Below are 22,835 nucleotides of genomic sequence, written 5' to 3'. Positions count from 1 at the left end.
GTCTATTTTTTTCAATGAGGACAAGAAACACAAAACCCTTCAATAAATATAACAAACCATAAAACACCTTCTGTTCTAAATTATAACCAGTTGAGGAGAGTGTGAAGGGGGGATGGTCAGAAGGTGAAGAGGAGGAAAGGGGGCAGGGACAAGCCAAGCAGGCTCTACAGGCAGGAGGGAAACTGAGTCCCGCTTAGCTTTCGTGTCACAGTAACTTGAGTTACTTCGTAGTTTTTTTTTGCAGGGATGGGGTGGTTCTCAGGGGCTACTCCCAGTGCTGTGCAACCAGGATCTCTGTGCTAGCTCCCGGCCCCTACTTCTTAGGGATTGATGAGCTCTTAGGAAATGTTACCCAGAGTTTTAGTTGGGAATAGGTCTTGTTGCCAACAAGCACGTTCATTTAAAATTAAAAGTGAGGGCTGGAGCGATAGCACAGCCGGTAGGGCGTTTGCCTTGCACGTGGAAGACCCGGGTTCGATTCCCAGAATCCCGTATGTTTCCATGAGCACCGCCAGGGATAATTCCTGAGTGCAGAGCCAGGAGTGACCCCTGTGCCTCACTGGGTGTGACCCAAAAAGCAAAAATAAATAAATAAAAATTTAAAAATTAAAAAAATAAAATGAAAAGTGGACATTGTTGAGGACCCGGAAGATGCTAAATGCTGGTTCAGTCACCTTCAGGGTTTGTGAGTGATGCAACCTTCCTCTTTCAAAGAACAAAGAGAAGGCAATCTGACAGCTTCTGAAGGCCAAAAGAACCTTCGGGCGACATTATTAAATTGACCCAGAGCTCTGAAGTTTCAAAGGGCAGAAATGACTTAGGTTTTAGAAATTAACACTTGGGAGAAAACCCTTCTGAATTCCACGGGGAGAGATAAACCTTTATTTCCGAAATCAACTTTGAAGTTTGAAAACAAAGCAGAAAATCTGTGGCTGGCAACTGATGGCGACCAGTTGAAACATGGGAGCAACAATTCTTCGTAGTTCTTTGAAATTGTCCAGTTCTTTGAAATTGTCCAAATACTCTGCCCTAGGGGTCAGAGCCATGGTACAGAGGGGAGGGCATGACTACCTGACCTGGCTGACCTGGGTTCAATTCCCGGCATTCCATATGGTCTACGACCACCACCAGGAGTGACTCCAGATTGAGCGGGGAGTAAACCCTGAGCGCTGCAGAGTGTACCACTCACCCCCTCACCCCCACACAAAAAAAAGCTCTGTTCTGATTTCTGTGGATGGCCAGAAGATCCACCCAGCATGCCAGCAAGAGAGACTGTGAAGAAGCATTAGGTCACTAGGGAATAGGCAAAATAACCTGAGACTACAGCTGCCTCTGGCCACAATCACTTATACTGGGATGTAGCTAAAGATTATATTAACCTGGGGCTACAAAAACAGTCTTCCCAACAGGTAACAAAAGCCATAGTAGCAGCACAGAGATCCTGTAGTCCCTCTCTCCAGCTCTTAAGATTCTCAAATCCTTTGGGTGTTTGGACCACACCCAGCGGTGTTCAAGGCTTGCTCCCAACTCTGTGTTCAGGGACCACACCTGATTGGGCTCAGGGCCATAGGCGGTACCAGGAACTGGACTGGTGTCAACCACATGCGAGGCAAGTGCCTTCACCCCTGTCCTCTCTCTCGGCCCCATCCTCACATCCCTAGCTACATCCATACTCTCCCTTCTCCCTGACTCTTTGAACACCTCTGTCCACTTCTTCTTCCTCACTCCACTTACCTTCCTCATTTCCTGTGTTCAGATCTGAGGTCCAGTGATGAATAAACAGAACGAGGAACCAAAAGGGCACTGATCCTTTCTCTGCAAGACCCTCTCTTTTACTTTCAATTGAGGGGGCACACCCTGTGGTTCTCCAGCTCATGGCAGGCTGCAGGCTGAGGTGACCTGATCATTAGTGCTGCCGGGGATTAAACTCATGTCAGCTGTGTGCAAGACCAACAGCCTACCTACTCGCTGTATTCTCTGGCCCCTGTAAGTGCCTGTCTTTTACTTTGGTGGGGGGTGGCAAGGCAAATGCCCTTTCAGCTGTATGCCTTTCCTGCTGTACTCTAGGCCACAACTCTCTCTTTTAAAAGCACCATGGTTCTTACTCTTGAAGGCCTTATACTTGAGAGCAATCCTTCTTAAACCATAGCGACCACACAAATCACCTGTGCAATCTTGTTTGCTTGCTTGTTTTGGGGGCGTCTTTTTGTGTTTTGTTTTGGGATCACACCCAGCTGTGCTCAGGGCTTACTTCTGGGTCTACGGTCAGAGATCATGCCTAGTGGGTTCAGGGTACCCTATGGGGTGACAGAGGATGGAACCAGAGTCAGCTGCCTGCAAGGCAAATGCCCTACCCACTGTATAATCACTCTAGCCCACCGCAATCTTTTTTTCTAATCAATGCAAAATCTATGCATCCCCTCACCACCATGCCCACTGAGTAGAGAGGTTAAGGCACTTGCCACTGCTGGTGGCTAACACTGCACAGGGTTGTCCCGCTCTGAACCACCAGGGGTCACTCTTGAGCACAGAGCCAGGAATCGCCCCTGAGCACCAGTGTGGCCCTGCCCCGACTCCCACTTCACCACATACATACACACAAAGAAGAAAGGTCAAGAACAGAGATAGTTACAAGAGCAAGAGAAAAAAAAATCAAGATCACAGGAGAACAGTGATTGAAAGCAGGAAACGGTCCCACTGAGTCATACAGTGATTCATGAGGAAGATGACATTGTCCTGGCACCTTTTCTGAAATAGTGGAGATAACTGCAAGGTCCGTTCAGTAAGGACTGCATAGCCAGGTCAACAGGGGAGACACAACTGGGTAATAGTGGGTGATATGCTAGAGGCAGGTTGGTAGAACCCAGCCATTGACGGAGAGCATGTAAAATGACAAAAGATAAAGCAAAAGGGAATGCAAGATTTTTGAGTCTGGAGACCAGACAGAGGCACCATGATGCCAAAATGTTGCCTGTTGGGTGAGATAAGTGTGTGTGGATGGGGAAGAACAAAAAGAAGGGAGTCCATTTGGGGATCATTGAAAGCAAACCCCAGGCAAGATGTAGGGATGGAAACATCCAGCAGGCAACAGGGAAATTCTGGACTGGAAAGCCAGAAAGAGATCTGACTAGAAAGAGAGATAAACATCAAACAGGGATGACACTCAGGAAGTCACAGGAATGGACTTGGGAAAGAACAAAGAAAGAAGGCAAAGGGCAAGGCTACAGGTATGTCTGCACCTAATAAGGGGTGGGAGAGAGAAGTCAGGTGATTACAAGTTGTAGGGTAAACAAGTAGGAAAAGACGCCCCCCGCCAAAGTCCAAGGCATGTGGAAACTGAAGTCAAATTCTTCCCACCGAGACCATCATCCTGCCCCTCTAAAGTCCAGGGGGATGATGCAAAGAGTCAAAACAATGGGAGTGAGCTGCATTTAAAGGGAGATCCCGGCACCAGCACTTACTCAGTCTTGAGGAACACCAACCTTTCTGGGCCTCAGTTTCTTCATCTGTTTGATGGAGATGATTAACACTTACCTTTCGAGTTTGCTGCAGATTCAAAAAGAGATTAAATACGAGAGCTAGAATGACAGGACAGTCGGGGGAGGCACCCGCCTTGCATGTGGTCAGGTTATATCCCTAGCACGGCATAAGGGTTCCCCCAGAAAAAAACTTCACCAGAGTGATCCCTGAGCACAGAGCCAGGAGGAAGCCCTGAAAACCCACCATAAAACATATTCAATAGGGGTTGGAGAGAGAATATAGCAGGTAAAGCGCTTGCCTTGCAAGGAGCCGATCCAAGTTCAGTCACCAGGACCCCATATGTTCTTCTGTGCACTGCCAGAAGTGATTCCTGAATGCAGAGCCCGGAAAAAAATGAAGTCCCAATAAAAAATTCAATGAATCATTTAACTAGGAAGCCACTGGTCCATCAGGGGTCCTCAGTAAAGGATTTGTGATCATCCCTTTTGGCCCTTTCAAAGGCTTCCATCATCTCAAAGGGGCCTCCGAATTACCCTACAGACAGTACAGTGGTTGGGGCACATGCTAGGTAGAGTTTGATCCCCAGCACTCCTGGGTCTCTGGACGCTGCCAGGTGAAGTCCTGGAGGTCCCTGAGCACTACTGAGTGAGGTCCTGAGTGCTGTACCCCCGGCCCCCAACTGCTGGGATAGCTTTAGTAATCCACAGAACTGCAGGGCCTGACCAACAGGGTGTGCCCCCAACATTCCCTCCTCAAAAAAAAAACTTACTCAAGAGCCATGTTGATTGCTCATGTTTTGTAAGTAGAAAGATCAGATTAGATTCCTGCCAACTCAAGGTCCCCTGGGCATCAGTGGGAGCAACAATCCTGAGGACAGGGCCAGGAGTAGCTCCTGGGCACCTTTAGGTGTACTCCCCACCACCTCCTCCAAAACCTAATTCAGATCTGAGAGGTTTTAGGGGGGGTGCATTTTGCTTTTTGGGACACATCCAGCATGCTCAGGGGTGACTCTTGGCTCTGCACTCAGGCTTTACTCCTGGCAGGCTTGTGGGACCATATGGGATGCAAGGGATAGAACCCTGGTCAGCCCTGTGCGAGGCAAATGCCCCCTCTGCTGTACTAGTGCTCTGGCTTCCATACCAAGGAGTTTCTTGAATTCTACTGAATGAAAGGCAAAACCTCAATGATGGCAGCCTCTTTGACAACAGTGATATTAAAGAAATCGTTTATGCCAGAGAAATTAAAAAAAAGAGGTAACGTCTCTCTCCAGCCCCAACCCAAACAGAAATCACATGGCTATTGACACACCAGATCAGCTCAGTTACACAAATATCCCAAGTATTTGCTTGGACCACTAGAAAATCAGAGCTTAGCCATGGGGCTCCTGCTGAACTTGAATGGAGACCAGAGCTCAGAGGGTTGGTTACAGCCTCTTTACAGCTTCCTGCTCCGGGAGGAGGGAGTGCAGAAGGCATCCATGTGGAAAGCAGGGAAGTGAGAGGCACCCCAAACCTGCAGATGCCTCATGAGTGGTTGCATTCTTTGCACAGAAGATATATGAAAGCCAGGCTTTCCGGAGACAAATGTAAGGTATCAGAGTGAAAGACCACCCACTGCTAAGAACAACAATGAACAACTTTCCAACGGTTTCAATAACACACCAAAGTTGTAAGGCTTGCTATCAACAATGACAGGACTCTGATTGCCCTAAACTCTCACATTACTTCTCCACAGAGAAGCCCGGGTGTTTGTGTTTGGGTTCACGGAGTGGGAAATGTTGGGTTGCCCATGATCTTACTTGCAAAGTCTTGGCCCAGAACCCCACATATATACTCCTGCTTGCTCTTAGTCAAGAGAGTTCTTGGAGCCTTTGGCAGTTTGGTCGCCTTCTTTTTTAAAATCACCAGATGTTGGCAAAATACATTTTCTAAGACATGTCACATGCAAATGCCTGGAAAATATCATCCACACCCAGGATTTCCAACTGGAGCCTATATGCTGGGGAGTCCCAATTCCGTTACTCCTGAATTCTAGAAGAGTCTATGCACTCTTTCCCAATGAGCTCATCCATCCCAATTTTCAACTACCTTCTAATATGCTGATAAAGTTGAAGGATCTCTCTCCAGCCCTGATTATTCCCTCCTCTTCTATGATCTAAACGGCAAGCTCACTCATCTAGCTGACCTATCTATGTCAATGATCAAAAGAGACCCTAAAACTCATTACTTCACCCCTTAAAGATGCTCCTCTGAAGCCATGGGGAGGAGAGAAAGTAGAGGGACTGGGCACAGGCCTTGCATGCGCCTGTCCTGAGTTGCATCCCTGGGGCATCACCTGGTCTCCAGAGCATCATCAAGGAGCCCCAGTACCACAGAGCCAAAGCAGCACAGCCGTGGGCCTAACTCTTAAGTACCAGTTTATTTAGCAAGTATCAGTGGGAGTGACTTCAGGGATCCCCCAGCCCCTATTGGGAGACCCCCCAAAATAAAACTTCCCCAAGGGCCCTTCTTCTATTTCAATCCTTCATAAACACTGAGCACTTAAATCTGTACCCCAGCACCCAGAAAACTTCAATTTTTCCTTTTTATTTTTTTTTTTTTTGCTTTATGGGTCACACCCAGCAATGCATGCACAGGGGTTACTCCTAGCTCTGCATTCAGGAATTAGTCCTGGTGGTGCTGGGGGAACCCTATGGGATGCTGGGAATCAAACCCAGGTCCTGAGCGTGCAAGGCAAACGCCCAGTGCAAGGCAAACGCCCAACCCGCTGTGCTATGGCTCCAGGACCAAAACTTCAGCTTCTTAACTCTTCTTCGTCTTGACACGCAAACCTTGTCTGTTCTGCCCCATCTCTCTAAACTCCCTTTTCCCTACCTTTTCACATATGCATGATAAAAAATGCCCCAGGACCACTCCCTCTCCAGCCAGTTCTCAACTAAACACCAGCCTCTCTCAAATGACTGTCATGGCACCTCGCTGTCCTTGCACACAAAGCAAGGAACCGCCTCAGCCTTGCTTCCTGGGCTTTCTGCTTGGCTGTTTTTTTTCCTCAACCTTCTTCACACTTGGGTGCCAACCCGGCCAGACCTGACTCTTCCAGTCAACAGAAGAGCCATTTTGTCTGCTGTAACTTGATACATACCTCGCACTACAAAGGGCTCCCCTCCCCAGAGCTCAACTGCCCCCCCACACCCCCACAGGGGTCCCAGTTCCAGGTTGCCTCTGGCTGTGCCTGGCTCCCTCCCCTCCAGGCGCTGATGCTATCTGACTTATCAGCTGGCCTACAACCAGGCCTGAAGCAATGCTGGGTGAAGTTCACTAGGACTGCAAAACTTTCCAATATTTATGCGGCGAGAGCATGGAAAGTCCATTCTGCGGAAGTGCCATTTCTGAGAATTGAAATGTTTCCCAAAACAGTTCGATCTGGCCCCAGATACAATCAGCACTCCAGGGAACCCCAGGTGCCCTCCTGAATCACTGTCTCCTTTCTAAGGAGCACAACATACAATACAGACCACATTCGAAGGAGGTTTCCAGGGGCTTGGCATGTGAGTGTCCTGAGTTCTATCTCTAGCACCCCTGGTCCCCTGAGCACTGGGCCTAGAAGAGTCAAAATTGAGCACCACTTGGAGTGACCTCCTCAAAAAAGAAAAGCAAAGAAGGGAGATAGTTCAGGAAAAGAAAAGAAGGGAGATAGTACTTAAGGTACTACCCTGCACGTGGCTGACCCAGGTTCGTTTCCTGGTACCATGAAACACTGCCAGGAATGATCCCTGAGGGACTGGAAGAGATATTCGAGTGGGTAGGGAGGCTTTTTTTTTTGCTTTTTATTTTTGGGTGACACCCAGCGATGCACAGGGGTCACTCCTGGCTCTGTACTCAGGAACCACCCCTGGCGGTGCTCAGGGGACCATATGGGATGCTGGGAATCGAACCTGGGTCAGTCGCGTGCAAGGCAAACACCCTACCTGCTGTGCTCTCGCTCCAGCCCCTAGGAAGGGCTTTAGCCTTGCACACAGCCAGCAGCTGATGGCCAGCATCCCAGATGGTCCCTTCCCAATGCCCTGCCCGGCACCTCCAGGAGAAATTTCTGAGTTCAGAGCTAGGATTATCCCCTGAGCAATGCCAATTATGACCCCAAAAATGAAAAAAGGTGGGGTCAGAGCGATAGCACAGTGGGTAGGGCGTTTGCCTTGCACGCGGCTGACCTGGGTTCGATTCCCAGCATCCCATATGGTCTTCCCAGCACTGCCAGGAGTAATTTCTGAGTGCATGAGTGCATCGCTTGGTGTGACTCAAAAGGGAAAAAATTTAAAAAGGGTGATCCCTGAGCACAAATTCAGAAAGCGCCACTGAGTGTAATCCCCCCCACACACTGGCTTAGTTCTCTAAAATGAGCCAACTTTATCGTATGGACTCGCCCTCCATCCTTTAAAAAAAAGCCTACCTCTGTCCTTAGGGAAATGATAGAACTTGATTATCTGTGACAATCAGCTCTGGCGTAAAATTGCAGGCCAATCCAAGGGAAAATGGTCTACTCAAGGTTGGAGATACTCCTCCCCCTAGTTCCTCCCAGGGTTATTGTCTGGATGGAGTATTATGGGCCCACAGATACAAGGATATGCAGGAGTATACCAAGATGGAGATGCACATGCATGCTGGCCTGTGAGTCAAGCAAAACAGTGGCAGTCAGAGTCTGTGGACCCTTTCAGTGGTCCTAAGATATACAAAGGCAAGGCTTTACACAGCACAAATGGAGTGTATCATAGGAAAGGGCCACCCACAGAAGAGCAATCAGAACTTTCCGTTGAACAGATAATTATTCAGGGTTGCTCGTAAGAATAACAGAAATGTATACATTTATACATATGTGTGTATGTATGTATGTGTATACATACATCTATATCAAAACCAAACATCACATTCGGATAAAGTTACAAATGGAAACCTGTCTACTTGTCACTTCTTCCTCAAAGGACAATTTTGTCTTTGTTTGCTGGGGAAGGGCATACCCCATTGGTGCTCAGAGCTCAGCCTTTACTCTGTGCTCAGGGATCACTCTTGGCAGTGTTCAAGGGATGCTATGTGGTGCCGGGGATAGAACAAGGGTCAACCAGGTGCAAGGCCCTCTCTGCTGTGCTATCTCTCCAGCCCCACCCTGCAGCTTTGAAAGTGGGACAAGACTCCTATGGTGACAGAGGATAGAGAAATTGACTTCCTGTTCAATTGCCTGAGAAACTGCCTGAGAAATTGCCTAGCTGTTCCTTAGTCTCATGGCAGATAGACTGAGGCACTGCCACTTTCTCATCATTCTCTAGGTAGATGGTATCTCAAGCTCTTATTTATCTATAGACTTGACTATAGATAAATCTAGAGATTCAATTCTCAAATCTGGAGCTGTATGGCCCCTGTGGGACCCCAAGATGGACAACAGGTGGACAACAGGTGAAGTGGACAACAGGTGAAGACTGGGTCAATGGAGGGCTAAGGCAAGAGACTAGAGGGGGCAATTAGAAGAACTAGGGGGCCGTAGGAAGCAAACAAGGTTGGAAGGGGGCCACAGTTGGAAAAAAGGTTACAAACTACTGACTTCAAGTCTGTCTTTAGGCATTTCCTCTGATTGTATTGCTGCCTTTATCAATCACTCTGAACAAGGCAAGAGAATGAGGACTCAAACTTGGTGTTGGAGGCTGGGGCAATAGCACAGCAGGTAGGGCGTTTGCCTTGCATGCGGCCGACCCGGGTTCAATTCCCAGCATCCCATATGGTCCTCTGAGCACCGCCAGGAGTAATTCCTGAGTGCAGAGCCAGGAGTAACCCCTGTGCATCACTGGGTGTGACCAAAAAAGCAATAAATAAATAAATGAATAAATAAATTTTTTTTAAAAATCAAACTTGGGGTTGGTGTCTGCATTCCCTGAGGGTTGGGGTTGGCAGTGCCACTAATCCAATACAGATTTCCAAAACCATGGAAATCAGGTATGAACAAATATTTGGGGGAGCAAAAGGCCTTTCAAACACACCTCCCAATTATTCTCTGCTCACAGGCAAATGTCCAGGTATCCATCCCTAGGAGTCTGTGCTTCATCAAGTCTCCCCCAGTTTCAATCATCTTAACCAAAATTCTACTTGTCACTTCTTCCTCAAAGGCTAATTTTGTCTTTGTTTGCTGGGGAAGGGCATACCCCATTGGTGCTCAGAGCTCAGCCTTTACTCTGTGCTCAGGGATCACAGGATTCCAGGATGCATAGGAGATGCAGAATATGGGTCGGGAGCCAAACCATAACGAAGTCAGGAGGCAATAAGTACAATTCTAATAGTTTTTAAATGAAAAACTATTTAAAATAGTTTTTTTAAAATCTTGTAGCCACAGCCAGTGGTTTTCGGTGCGTACTCCTGGATTGGTGCTCAGAGGTCATTCCTGATGGAGTTCAAGAGATCCAAAATCAAACCGAGATCAACCACTGCAAAGCAGGCAGCTTAACCTTGTATTATCTCTCCAGCCTCCCCCCCATCTTTTTTTAACCTTCTGACTTGGGCCTCATTGTCCAAAAACCCCATGGGTCATAAACTATCCAGCAAATGGATTTTTTTCTCAGCCAACTTTACCTAAATGCATACAGAAAGTAAGAGAATTCTCATTTACTCTATTTTGATTGTGTTTATTAGTTTTGGCTTTGGTGGCCACACCCAGCATTTTTCAGGGTTTACTTCTGGCTCTGCACTCAGGGATTACTCCTGGCAGGTCTCTGGGGACCATATGGGGTGCCAAGAAATCAAACCCAGGTCAAGCCGTGTGCAAAACCCTTACCTGCTTTACTATCTCTCCAGCCCCAACTTTAATAAAATTCCCTGACTGGAAAAAGGCCTTTTATTTATTTATTTACTTCTTTTGGTTTGAGTATCAGGGCCACACCTGGTGGTACTCAGGGGCTACTCCTGGCTCTGTGCTCAAAAGTGACCTCTGGCGGTGTTCTGAGGACCATAGGCAGTGCCATGGATCACACCAAATTTGGCAGCATACAAGACAAGTACTGTATCTCCTGGTCTATCTCTACAACCCGAGATTATGTACTTTGAAATGTGCTTCTATGAAGCTCAATGTTACAGGTAAGAAACACAAACCACCAAGGGAAAACATACACATAATCAAGTTTATTTCTATAACTGACACAAAGTTGTATTATTTTTACAAGCCTAAATATCACAGGTCTGTAAAGGGAAGACACATGCCTGTCTTTATGTGTCTGTAACTATATTTAACTCATGGTTAATTTAAACAAGTACAGATACTTACCTTGGAGATTTAGCTAGTACCCTTCTCCCAGGAAATTTTAATGCAGCCAAATGAATTAAACCAACATTCTTTGTCACTTACCTCTAGGCCATTTATTGCCTTTTGACCTGCTTAAAAGTAGTTACTTTTTAAGATACAGTACATGAGCAAAAATCCCCGGCTAAAATGTTGGTTTTCTGGAAGTCTTATGTTTGTAATACATTTTCAACTCATTTTTTTCAGGAATATTTATAGAATACCTCCACCAGTACCACACACTGTGCAAAGTATGAGGGACACAAAGATAAACAAGATACAGTCCTTCACTTCAAGGACATCGGTCTAATAAGGAAGACAGAGAACATTAGAAATACATGCCTTATTAGGATACTCCAATTTCCCAGTAACAAACTTAACTTTCAACAGGCCGATTCAAAAAGGCCAATAAAAATTTCCTCTAAAGCCTAGACCTTGGGGACTAGAGTGATAGCACAGCAGGTAGGGCGTTTGCCTTGCACGCAGTCGCTCCGGGTTCGATTCCCAGCACCCCATATGGTCCCCTGTGCATTGCTGGGTGTGACCCAAAAAGCCTAAATAAATAAATAAACAAATTTTAAAAAAAATAAGTCCTAGGCCTTGTTCTGAATTTACAAACAATACATATATGCTTCATGTTAGAACATAAATGTTTAAGTGGCCATTTTTTTAATGCAGAATATTCTCAAACTCATTACTTCTGAGAAACACGCATCTTAACAAAATGCATTTGACTTTCACACACACTTTCCCTTCTTCCTGCCCCTCTCGCTTGTATGTTCTCTCTCCCTATCAATTATTTCTCAAAATACGCCTATTAAAATACACTTCAAAGAGCTTCGTAGATTTACTGATACAATTCCAGCTCCTAGAGCTTCTGAAATGTTTGGCACCCGGGCAGTGCCTTATGGTTCCAACTCGGAGCAAACTTCTTTTGACTCTTGAGTAAAAACATGAACTCTCAAATGAGGCAGGATCCGGCTACAAAGGGGTCACAGGGAAAAATGCCTTTCTGGGGAATCAATCTGGATTTGTTTTTGTTTACAAATGGCAACGCTTTCTAATAACTAGCACATGGATAATTAGTCTTTCCTTGGACCCAGTTGCAATCTTTGTGTATTCAACAAGGTGCTGAAATGCAGCACTGGTGTGGATTTTCCCCTCTCCCACACAGTATTTCAAAGCCCATTTTCTCTGCAGATATTCTCCCGCTCCCCTCCCGCCTTCACCTTGTTTTCTGAATCGCCTTTCTCCCTGTCATTATATCTCAGAAGGCAAATTCCCATTACTTTCAGCTGCCTCCAAAGCCAGCCTGGGGCTCGGTGACTTGGATCCTATTTTCTGATGCTCATTTCTTAATGGAGTGCTGGGGGGATCCTGTTTCAAGTCAGACAATTTGCTAAATATGGGCAGATGAGTGGGTGATGTTTCTGCCCACCATTTCCATTAGGCCCTCGATTACCCAAAACATCAAACCTGTTTACAGACTCAGCAAGGGCCAAGCGATACTGGCTCCCGGTAGAGACCCTTTTGTTTTGTTTGATTTAGGGGCCACACCTGGCTATGCTCAGGGCTCACTCGATCTTATTTGGTGCCTGCTATCGAACCCGGGTTGGCCACCTACAAGGGAAGCACTCCTATCCTCTGTAAAAAAAAAAAAAAAAAAAAAAACGCTTGCCCCCGGGCCGCCCCCCAGAGTCTCTTTAATTGAGCTTGTGTACAAATTCAGATCGGAAGTTGCAGAAACCTACAAGGTGTTTTAACAAGTCTCTGCATGTGTTAGAGCACAACTCCCAAACACGGTCCTGTCAACCTAAGCGAGAAAGATCTAGCAAACATTAAATCGATGGGTGTTTGACCCAAGGGAGGTCTTACAATTTATGATGCCCTAATAATTGTTGATCACTAGTGATACTCTGCAAGTCATAACAATGTTGCTAATTTCAGTTCCTTCTTTAGGAAGAAGGAATTGAAATTAGCAACATCCACACCTTGAGAGTTTAAAAAAAAAGGCTCACTGAGGTAAGACTGCATCCTCTCTAGCCAGAGTAGATGTGCTCTGTAAAGGGTGCCCCACCACCACCAGCACGCCTCAGTAATGTGCCATAACAATTTAGAAGGAGGCTCTTAAAATAAGATGACATATAGCGTAAGAAAGTATTTGAGGGCTCAGAGAGGACACAATGAGCTAGACATTCTATTAGTGTCAATTACTTGTTAAATGCTCCATAGAGCTCTTAGCATTGTGGGCAGGGCTGCATCAAATGCGGAGCTTTCCCTTTAAGGCGCTTATAATCTAAAACATACAAATAACCATATGCAGCAAAAAAAAACCTAGAGATCAGAGTAAAAGGAAGCATTCACAAAAATGTACAAATTCAGCATGCCAGAACTTTTCAGTTGAGCAATATGATCCCCAGTGAAATTCTTTCCAAATGATGTATCGTGTGCCGAGTTATAAGTGATTATCTTCAATTTTCTTAGAAATGAGTAATAAGATATCTCTTAAGACCCATGCTTTTGTATATGCATCAAACACTAAAGTTGGCGTGGTCACTGATAGCTGCCATTTAAGGAGAAAACATATTGTCTTAGAGCAGACATATCCAGGCCTCTTTTTTCCCAGGTTGGTAATAAGAATCCTCTTTCCAGGCTACAGTGAACAACAAACAGTGTGACTCTAAAGATGGAAATAGCGGAATGCTGAAAAATACTGCATCCAAATATTGGCTACCACATAGCATAGCAACCCCTTGGGGGGGGCGGGGGAGGAAGGCTGCAGAACTGACACCATCTGTGTCATCTAGCATCCATCAAAATGTTATGCCTGTATTTCCTAATGCCTACAAAAGGAATGTGTGCCAAGGATTCAGAAGTCTTTTATCTTTCTTTTTGGGTCACACCCGGTGATCCACAGGGATTATTCCTGGTGGTGCTCAGGGGGACCATATGAGATGCTGGGAATCGAACCCGGGTCAGCCGTGTGCAAGGCAAACGCCCTACCCGCTGTGCTATCGCTTTTTGAGACCTTTCCCTATCTCGCTTCATCTCTTCAGTTCTTTTCCCTTGCCCAGGCTGGCTATTGTGACCATCCCAGTCAATTTCCTGGAAGTCTTTACTAGCCCTTTTCTCCCTATTTAATCCTACAAGTTTCCTAAGAAACTGTTTACTTGTAGGCTCCCCTACTAGACTGAGTGCCTTACAAAAAAGACTGCGCCTTACTCCTTTCAGTACCCACAGCACCTAATCTGGAGCCTGGCAGGCAGTGGTCATCTTAAGACTCCTTCCGGGTCACAGTACCCCCACCAACCAAAAGCCATCCCCTCTCCTGGGGCGCTTCCCTCTGAGCCCATCTTGGTACCCTTCATAAGGATCTGCCTACTAACTAGATTCTGAGCCCATTCTAAAGAATTCTCCAAACTGTTCAAGTGAGCACATAGTAATAACCTTTTCAAAGTTTCGTGATATCACCTGAGTCTCTCTGCCCGTAGTAGAACTATTAACTGCTTCAAAGTAATTGGGCAACCCATCACAGTTGCTACTTTTCAACCAAGTTGCTCTTAAACCAACCAAGCACCAAGTTATTTAATACAAGAAAGTTTTTTGTGTGAGCGTGCCTATGTATTTTAAATTTCATTTTGTTTCATCTATTTTGAAAAACTCCAAGACACTTTTGACTATTCCAGGCTGCCTTTTACCCATGCCGGCATTTGGCCTTCTGGATTGGTTCTTGCACTTTCCAGGGCCCTCGAAGGCAAGAATTCCTCAATCGTTGGGGAGTTGCAACACTACCACGGTTTGTTTGATTTTCTCCTTCCCTTCCGTCCCCTTTACCACCAACCCCCACAAAAGTGGTGTATGGCATTCATAAAGTGAATTACACTTGATTTTTGTTTAGAGGAATTTTTTTTCAGACTTCTGTAACATTCCCTTGAGACAATTGGAAACATCATTGTCTGATTACTAGCTCACTTTCCTTGCCTAAAATTGTATCCATTCTTGATTGCGCCTGTGGGTAGGTTAAGCAAAACAAAATAAACATCTAGACTTATGAGCTCATTGGCTTTTTTCTGAATTTTTCTAAATTAAATAAGGGCAAAAGAGCCGCGCTGAAAGTCAGTTATATGGATTTTTCTGCCAAATGCTAACTCTGTGTGCCTGGTTTCCATCTGTGATGCTTTCCAAGTTACAAATCCTTTATTTAAAAGAGAGAGAGAAAGCAAGAGAGTGGGGTAGGAAAAGATCTATGGATTTGGGGGACAAGCAATTTAGAATTGCTATCCTGTGCCTTTGAACGCTCGAAAAGAAACGCGCACATGAGATTGTAAGGCTTTAGATCAGCTTTGTAGAAGTATAGTAGAGTCCTTCAGTACCAATGATTTATTTTTTAGGCTGGCTGATTCCAAATGCCATTTAGTCTCATCCATATTAGCATAAGAAATGTACCTTATCCACTCTAACCCAATTCTGCTAATGGCCGAAGTTAGCAGTCAATTCCAAATGCTCCCCTTAAGTGAGACAGGACATTCTTGAGGATTTCTTCTTACTGCAACCAAATCTCATTTTATCTGGGACAAAGAATGCTTAATGCAGTTAAGACAGTGTAGCGGGCAAACAGAATGTGGCTTAAAATATAGATGGAGGTGGGGGGGGGAGGCCAGCGGTCTTCATGTTGGTTCATGAGTATCAAATAATTTGCAGCTCTCTTTCAATTTCCAACCACTGATCGACAGAAGCAAATTACACATTTATTCACTTTGAAATTATGCACTTGCCAGTGTACTGAGTGTGCCATTATCCTCTCTTCTCTAAAATACTGATGAGCTCTTCCCATACATGGACATGCGGAATTTTCACCATGTTTTCCGTATCTATCTACAGGGACCATTTTCGCCCGACGGAAATTCAAAAAACACATGATTTCTCGCCAGGACAAAGTGTTAGAAATGTGCCCAACTCCAGAAATGCCAGGCTCTATGGTAGCGGTAGGGGTAGAACCAGCATTGAAGTTTGGCTTTGCTCCAGCCCGCCTCAAAAGAGTGCTAGCCAAGAAGGTGTTCAATCCCGCATCTGCTTGTGAAATAGACACAAAGCAGAGAGTGTTGGCTTGGTATGGGCAAAGCCCCCCCTCCCTGGAAAGTGATATTTTTCCCTCAAGGGTTTGGGAAATGCTGGAGGAAAATTAAAATCTCGGCTCCAACTTCCAGTTCTGTGTAGTATGGCCGCCCCTACTTAGGCAGGCAGAAAGGGAGATTCGAAGGGGGGAAAGAGGGGGGGGAGAGGGAGGGAACCCAGGCCAAATCTCCTCGTACACAGTTTGTAGGCCCTCCCAGTACTTTTCTACAGATGCTGCAAGGAGGCAGAAGGCCAGCGAGCTGGGGGTGGGGGAGGGGGACGCCTGCGTGTTGGACTGTGCAGAATGGGGTGACTCAATGACTATCTGTGCACTGTCCCTATGGTGCTTTTCTTCTTTGAAACGCAACCTTTACTCCCAGGCTTAAAATCAGCGAATGCGGCCCCAACCCTAACCCTAGACCCCATTCATCTTGGAAGGGCGGGCGGGGTGGAGGGCTCAGCCTGCGCCGACCAATTTTTACATTATCCACAAAAGCACGGTCTCTGGCCTCGGCAATCTAATTACCATGGCACTTGGAGGGGAGAGAGATTCGCCTGTTGTTCCAGTCCCGTGGAACTGATTCATAGGTTGCCCCTTAGAGCGCCCGCACACGCCCACGTGGTACGTTATTAACACTCCGCGGTGGAAGAGGTAGTTCTCCCCTCCCTTAGCGTGAATTCCTGCAAAGCAATATTTAACATATGCACAAATGCGTTTCAGTCACCAAAAAGGGTGACCAATTACCTTTGCAACTAAACAGCAGGCTCGCTCGGCTCTTTTTATCTACCTAAAGAAAAGGCTGAGGGCGCGCTGGCTGCCTAGGTAACCTTCTGCTAGTGAACGCTCGCTCCCCGGCAGCGCCCACAGGGCGCGCATCGCATTCACAACTTGGTCCAACCATCAGGTCCGCCTCGCTAACTTGTTGAGAACCACCAGCCAAGTTCTGGAAAGGGCTCTGTCCCCCCACCACACACACGATCCCCACACCCTCCTCAGGATCCTCACAGGCGCGGAGATGCGTGCCCCGCAGAACGAGGGCGGGGGGTGGGGGGGCTGGGAAGAGAACCCGGGCGGCGGCGGCGGCGGCGGCCACCAACGGCTCTGGGTTTGCAAATTGCAACCGGCCGTTTCTTCCCGAGCGCACCTCGGCAAAAATGAACCTGTTTGAAAGCGACTCTTCGGCCCGGGTTGTCAGGGTAGCCGCTAGTTCTAATTGGATTCTAAGGCTGGCTTTTAGGAGTCCAGCCGCGGGACAGTCAATCACGCGAGGCCATTAATATTCATCTGTTGACAGCGGCGGCCCTCGGCTAAGGTTATAATATGCCTGTGCTGCACGATCGGATGGTGCAGAACAAAAGGCAGGCGTTCCAAAAGTTTCCTCCACCTAAAATCATCTTCCCTTTAGGGGTTCGGGCTGGCGCAAAGGCAGTCGAATTGCGAATGGGGAGGAGTTCAATCATCTTTGCACTCCAGTTCCTGGAGCCAGCCGCACGGGTTTTGAAGTGATCTGGCCAACCTAGAAAAGGGTCGCGGTTTTGCAGGCAAAGGTTCGTGCCTCGTCGTTGGGGGAGGGGAGGGAACCCTCCGACTCAAAAGTTTCCCTCCGCGCGTCTTTACCTGCCGCTACGGGATTCGGAGATCGGTCCTCAACTTTGCCTTCACTTGGGCCCGCGAACCTCGGGGAAGGCAGGCTGCGGAAAGGAGGGCGTGAGGGGTGCAGATTGTGTGTGCGTGTGTGTGTGTTTGTGTGTGTGCGAGTGTGTGCGCGCGCGCGCGAGGGAGTAGAGCCGGAGCCGCGGTCCAGCGGCAGCTGAAATTCTAGCACGTACGTGCGAACGACGGGAGCAAATTCCCGCGGCACCAGCTCGGAGACAAGGCGCCGCTTTGCCGAGACCCGGGGAACCAGCTCCCACCTTCCCGCCCTCCCTACCACCCCCGAAATGGGAGCTCGCGGGAAGTGCATCCCCGCGGTTTCTCCCACGCACACCTTCCCAGGCAGCAGAGCGAGCCGGGGGATTTGTGGACACAGGGCCCCCCTCCCACCAGCACCCCACGAGCCCCCTCCTCCCCTGCTCACTGGACCTGGCCGTGCCGCGGGCACACACCGTCCACTCCCAGGCGCCCCGGCCACAGGGCTCATGATCGCGGCGGCACCGGGGCCAGCGCGCCCGGGGAGGACGGCCAGCACGCGCCTCGGGGGCTCCGGGCTGCGCGCGGAGCCGGCGTGAGGGGCTCCTGCTCACCTGGCACGGGGGTTTCGGGCACCCACTTGAGTCCGGGTTGCAGTCTCTGGAAGAAGGAGCGGACCTGGTGACAGGTGGCGTCCGGCGGCGGCGGCGGGGGCTGCGCCTGTCCCGGGCAGTCCAGGCTGAGCAGCATCGCCAGCAGCAAGCACGCGGTGCGCACGATCCCTGCCATCCTGCTCGGCGGGCAGCGAGGGGAGCGCGGGAGAGTGGCAGCGGGGCCGAGAGCGATCGCGGGACGCGGCACGCCTGCCGGGGGGTCCTGCGGAGCGGGAGAACGGTGCCGCCACGCAGCCGCCGCAAAAGTTTCCTCGCAGCTACCTGGACGCCGGACGAGGGCGGGAAGGGCTCAGCGGCTCGGGGCGGGGCGGGCCGAGCGCGGCGGGGCGGGGCGAGGACGGACGGGGCGGGGCCAAGCGCGGCGCCGCGCGCGGCCAGGGGGCGGCGGCGGCGGCGGCGGCGGTGCAGGGCAGCCTGCGGGGGGCTGCCCGCCGCGGGCTCGCGGGGGGAGGTGGGGGAGAGGCGGGGGACGGCTCGGGCGCGGGAAGCGGCCGGGGTGGCGCAAAAGGGAGACGTGAAGCGCGTGCGGGGGTCCCGGCCGCCCTGCCCTGCTGCCCGCTGGCCGCCGCCCCACACAGGGCGCTCTGGCAGAACCGCTGCAGAGGGGCTGCGGGCTAGGCCGCGCTGATTGGCTTCCCGGCAGCCGGCCCCGCTCACTGGCTCCGGGAGAACTTCCCCGGCCTCTCTCCTCCTTGCCGCCGCTCATTGGCCTGCAGCCGGGAGGGCTTTTCCCTTTCGCATTTTTGCAATCTCTCCCTCTAGCCTTGGGGTGCGTGGCGGTGTGTGTGCAGGCTTGGGAGGGGGTATTGGCTTAGGTGCCCCTCTCGGCTTCGCCCCAGGCCTGCTGTCCAAGGTTCACAGTATCCTGCCCCCCGCTTTAGGTTTTTCCCCCGCACCCCCCCTTCCCCGCACCAAATCGGTCTCCGGCTGCTCTCGGGAGAAGCTTCTCCAGAAACGTTTCCCACCATCACCCCCCCACCCCACCCCCAACGCCGCGGGGGCCAGGTTCGCAAACCCAGCTCACAAAGAATCGCCTGAGGGTGGGGGGGGGGAAGCGGAGGCGGCTGGGGACCTCTGGGGACCGTCTGATCTTTGACCAAGGTGCCTTAAAAAAGTGTAAAAGCCCCCCATCCCACCCCAAGAGCGTATTCGGTTTAATCCAAAAAAGAACCACATAAAGTCAGAGAAAGCACCTAGCCCAGGACGTGGAAAGAATCTGTCTCCCGCCAGACTCTGTCGGTGGTCGTTCGTGGAGCAAAGCCAAACTAGTGATACCGAAATATTCCGGCGCGGGGAGCCAGGCTAATCATTGGCAAACCGTTTTACACAGCAAACGCACTGAGCCAGAATCTGCCCGTTTCATAGATGGAGTCGACGGCTGTTTGAGAGGTCTCCTAGACCCATATCCCCACCTATCTGCTTAAATTTCACCCTTCGAAATGCAATTCTTTGCAAAGTCAACACCTCTCAGAGGAGGAATGCCTCTAGTCGGTGCCTATATCCTCCTCCCAAGGACTCTAACTCCCGCGGCCTCGGTGCTTTTGTGATTACACACAGCTGAGCACAGTGCCTGGCACGGAGGACGAGCTCGTAAACTATTTGAATAACTCAAAGATTTAACACTTCAAGGTGAATCCGTTTATCATCTGCTTGTGACTTTTCAGATGTGGGTGAGAGGAGGTTGTTAGGCAAGGAATTTCTGCACCGGGAATTCTCTAGGAAGTGCTAGGTTGCGGGCACAGGGGGCCGGGATGGGGAAAAGAGACGCTCCACGTATTCATTCGGTGAGAAAGATGTGCATGCCCACTATGTGCCAGACACCGTGGGCTGCGACCAGACCACGGAGACGCGAGGATTCCCCAGCCCTCGGGTACCTGACCTCAAAGAGCTACCAGTCTACTGGGAGAGCAGCCCCCACTCTCTTTGTTAAACTGTAGGTTGTGGTGAGTGTGAGGAGACAGAAGCCAAGTTCTCAGTAGGGTGAGCCGGATGAGTCAGAGAAACTTTGCAAGAGAGACGATGTCCGATGTCCGAAACTCGGGTCGGAGAGGACCCCCCCCCCACTAAGAACTGAAGTGAGGAAAGGTGGAGGGGGAGGAAGGGCGCCAAAGGAAAAGAAGCACCGTGAACAAAGGAGAAGAGAAGAAAGAGCCTCGTCTGGTCTGGTTGGAGGGTGGGCGGTACAAGTAATGACTTCAGTCTGGGTCGCTCCTGGAGCGAAAGCAGCAGAGGTAAGCCAGGGCCAGATTAGCAGGGTCCCCAAGGCACTTGAAGGGGCCTGGGGAATCACTTAAGGAAATTTAAAGCAGAGGGGCAGCAGGATCACATTTGCCTTAGAAAAAGCTCTCTCTCCCGCAACATGGTGGCAAGTGGCCTGGGGAATGAGGGTGGCCAGCAAGTTAAGAGGCAGGCGGGTGAAAATCATCCAGACAAGAAATGAACAAAACTGGGAACAGAGGCGATTTCGAAGAGGGGTGGTGGGGGGGGTTGTTGGGGAACGACCTCGAAGATGGAAATTCAACGGGGCATAGTGATTTAGGGGAGGAGGAGGGGGAGAAGGAGTCAAGGACGGAGGGCTCATTTTTTTTCCAGCAAACATTTGAGTGCTGTCTATGTATCTGGCATTCTTCTCCGACTTCATAATTTTGCCTGGGGCTAGGCCTGCGCCTTGCATTGAACATTTGACAAATGACATATCCACTTTAAAAGAAACACCAATTAAGAGTCATAATTTGGCTGGTGAGTTTGATATGTTCCACCTGTGGAACCCTGTGGCCAAAGGGCAGAGTGGAAGGCAAGCATTGATTGAATTTCTTGACCTCGCCAAGGAAGACATGACCTCCCATAAATTCATGATCTTCCAGAGCTCAGGCAACTAACTACAAAGGCAACGGTTGTTTCCAACTCCTGGGAATTATGGAGCACTTTGGAAAAGAGAAACAGCCACGGTTTTTGCATAAAGCATTTTTTAGATCAGATACACTTCTCAGGGCTGCTAGCAATGCTTTGCCGAAGGGAAGTGTGCAAAGCCCTGGTAGAATATAGGGGGGCATGCAATTCGGGGGGGGATTTGATTTTATGAAATCATCCCTTTGAATGTGGGGTAAATATATACGTGTGCATGTGACCCCTGATTTGGCTAGAACAAAGCAAAATGAACAGTGCTATGCTGAGTGGATTTCAATAGAGGTGCGAACTGACAGACTGCAAAAGAGTCCATTGTGTTGGAAACTTGGGGATATAGCACAAGGCAAGGGGGGTGGGGGGAGGGAATCCTAAAGGAATGGTTTGGATTGAGGCTAAGTTGTAGGCAGTTGGCCCTGAAGTTTTGTGAATTGTTTCTTTGGCCTGAAAGCTTGGTCTCCCGCTCCAGCAGCTACTTCAAGGCTGGTAGCCGAGCTTAAGGTGGAATTGAATAAAAGATGGTAGGCTTAAGGAGAGACTCAGGACCAGAGAGACAGTAAAGCAGGTTAGGTGTTTGCCTCTCTCACAGCCAACCTGGGTTTGAGCCCTGGTACCACACCGGGTTGTCAGAGAAGCATCAGGAGTGATCCTTGAGCACTGCATTTGTGGTCCCAAGACAAAACAAAAAAAGGAGTGATTCCCATTTTGATTTAGTGTTGGGATTTTTGCTAATGGTTGGGGGCGTGGGGTGCACACGCCACTGTGTTCAGGGGCTATTCCTGGCTCTGTGCTCAGGAGTGACCTCTAGTGGTGCTTGGTGGGCCATCAATCGGTACAGGGGCTCAAACTGGGGTCAGCATGCAAGACAAGCACCTTACTTCTTAAACTACCTGGACCAGAGCAACGCCAGAGTGGCGTAAGCCCTTAAAGACACCTATTAAGTCACACCAGCAATGACTCGAATGTGCAATGGCGGGCACTGGAACAGATCAGCCAGGCACATGCAATTTTTCACTGAAAATCCAATTATTTGATCAAAGTATAAAATCGATTACATTAATAGACTCTCCTCTGCCCGGACAGATGATGAGGAATGAGAACTGTTTAATTTCTCTTTGCCTTCAACCTCTTGCTTACCTTTTAAGGCTCCCTTCCCTCAGTTAGACAAGTCCCTCAGTGCCTCATCCTTCCTCTTCAACTAGAACAGACAAAGAGAAACAATCCATCTAAGAAACATAAAAGGCCTGACCCCGGGTTCACTTTCCACAGTTCCTGGTTCTGTGCTTAGAGGCCCTTGGGCTAACAATGTTGGGCCCTCCTCTTCCTATTTGGACCTCGGAGGAGAGCTACCTAGCCCAGCAGGCCCTGAAGAACTTTGCTTCACCTTTCATGCCTAGGCTCCAGTTTGCAAGAATTCGAGAATTCCCAGCTGGAACCAGCCGCTATTATCTTGCTAGAGCTGGGGGGGGGGGGCGGGCGGGAAGGGAAGCGGGGAGAGTCTGGTTCCATGGCTCCAAAAGCAGCATAAATCAAGGTTTCTGGGAGAGGGTTAAGAAAGGGTGTTCAACAGCTGCCGCTGCGGGAGGGGCTCCTGCACTGCCGCACACATGGCCACACACACACACAAAATGGTTTGGCTTGGGCCCGGTTCCCTTTGTCCAACCCCCCCGGCCCTCCCAGGTGATGCACCCCTCTCCTCAACCCCCCTGAAGTTCATAGTC

General features: G+C 49.2%; 1 protein-coding gene across 1 annotated transcript in view; it reads right to left on the bottom strand.

Annotated features, from left to right (window-relative positions):
* Positions 1 to 18,497, bottom strand: part of GPC3 (glypican 3) — a 458,480-nt gene extending 439,983 nt beyond the window's left edge. Inside the window, exon 1 of the mRNA XM_004606379.2 lies at positions 18,151 to 18,497. Within this exon, the coding sequence (XP_004606436.1) occupies positions 18,151 to 18,325 (175 nt within the window). The 5' untranslated portion in view covers positions 18,326 to 18,497. The remainder of the gene's footprint in view (positions 1 to 18,150) is intronic.
* Positions 18,498 to 22,835: the final 4,338 nt, after the last annotated feature.

Source organism: Sorex araneus, chromosome X (genome assembly GCF_027595985.1).
Source record: "Sorex araneus isolate mSorAra2 chromosome X, mSorAra2.pri, whole genome shotgun sequence".
In the NCBI taxonomy this organism is placed as follows: Eukaryota; Metazoa; Chordata; class Mammalia; order Eulipotyphla; family Soricidae; genus Sorex; species Sorex araneus.
Note: the sequence above shows the minus strand (reverse complement) of the source record. Positions and strands in the feature narration are given on the sequence as shown.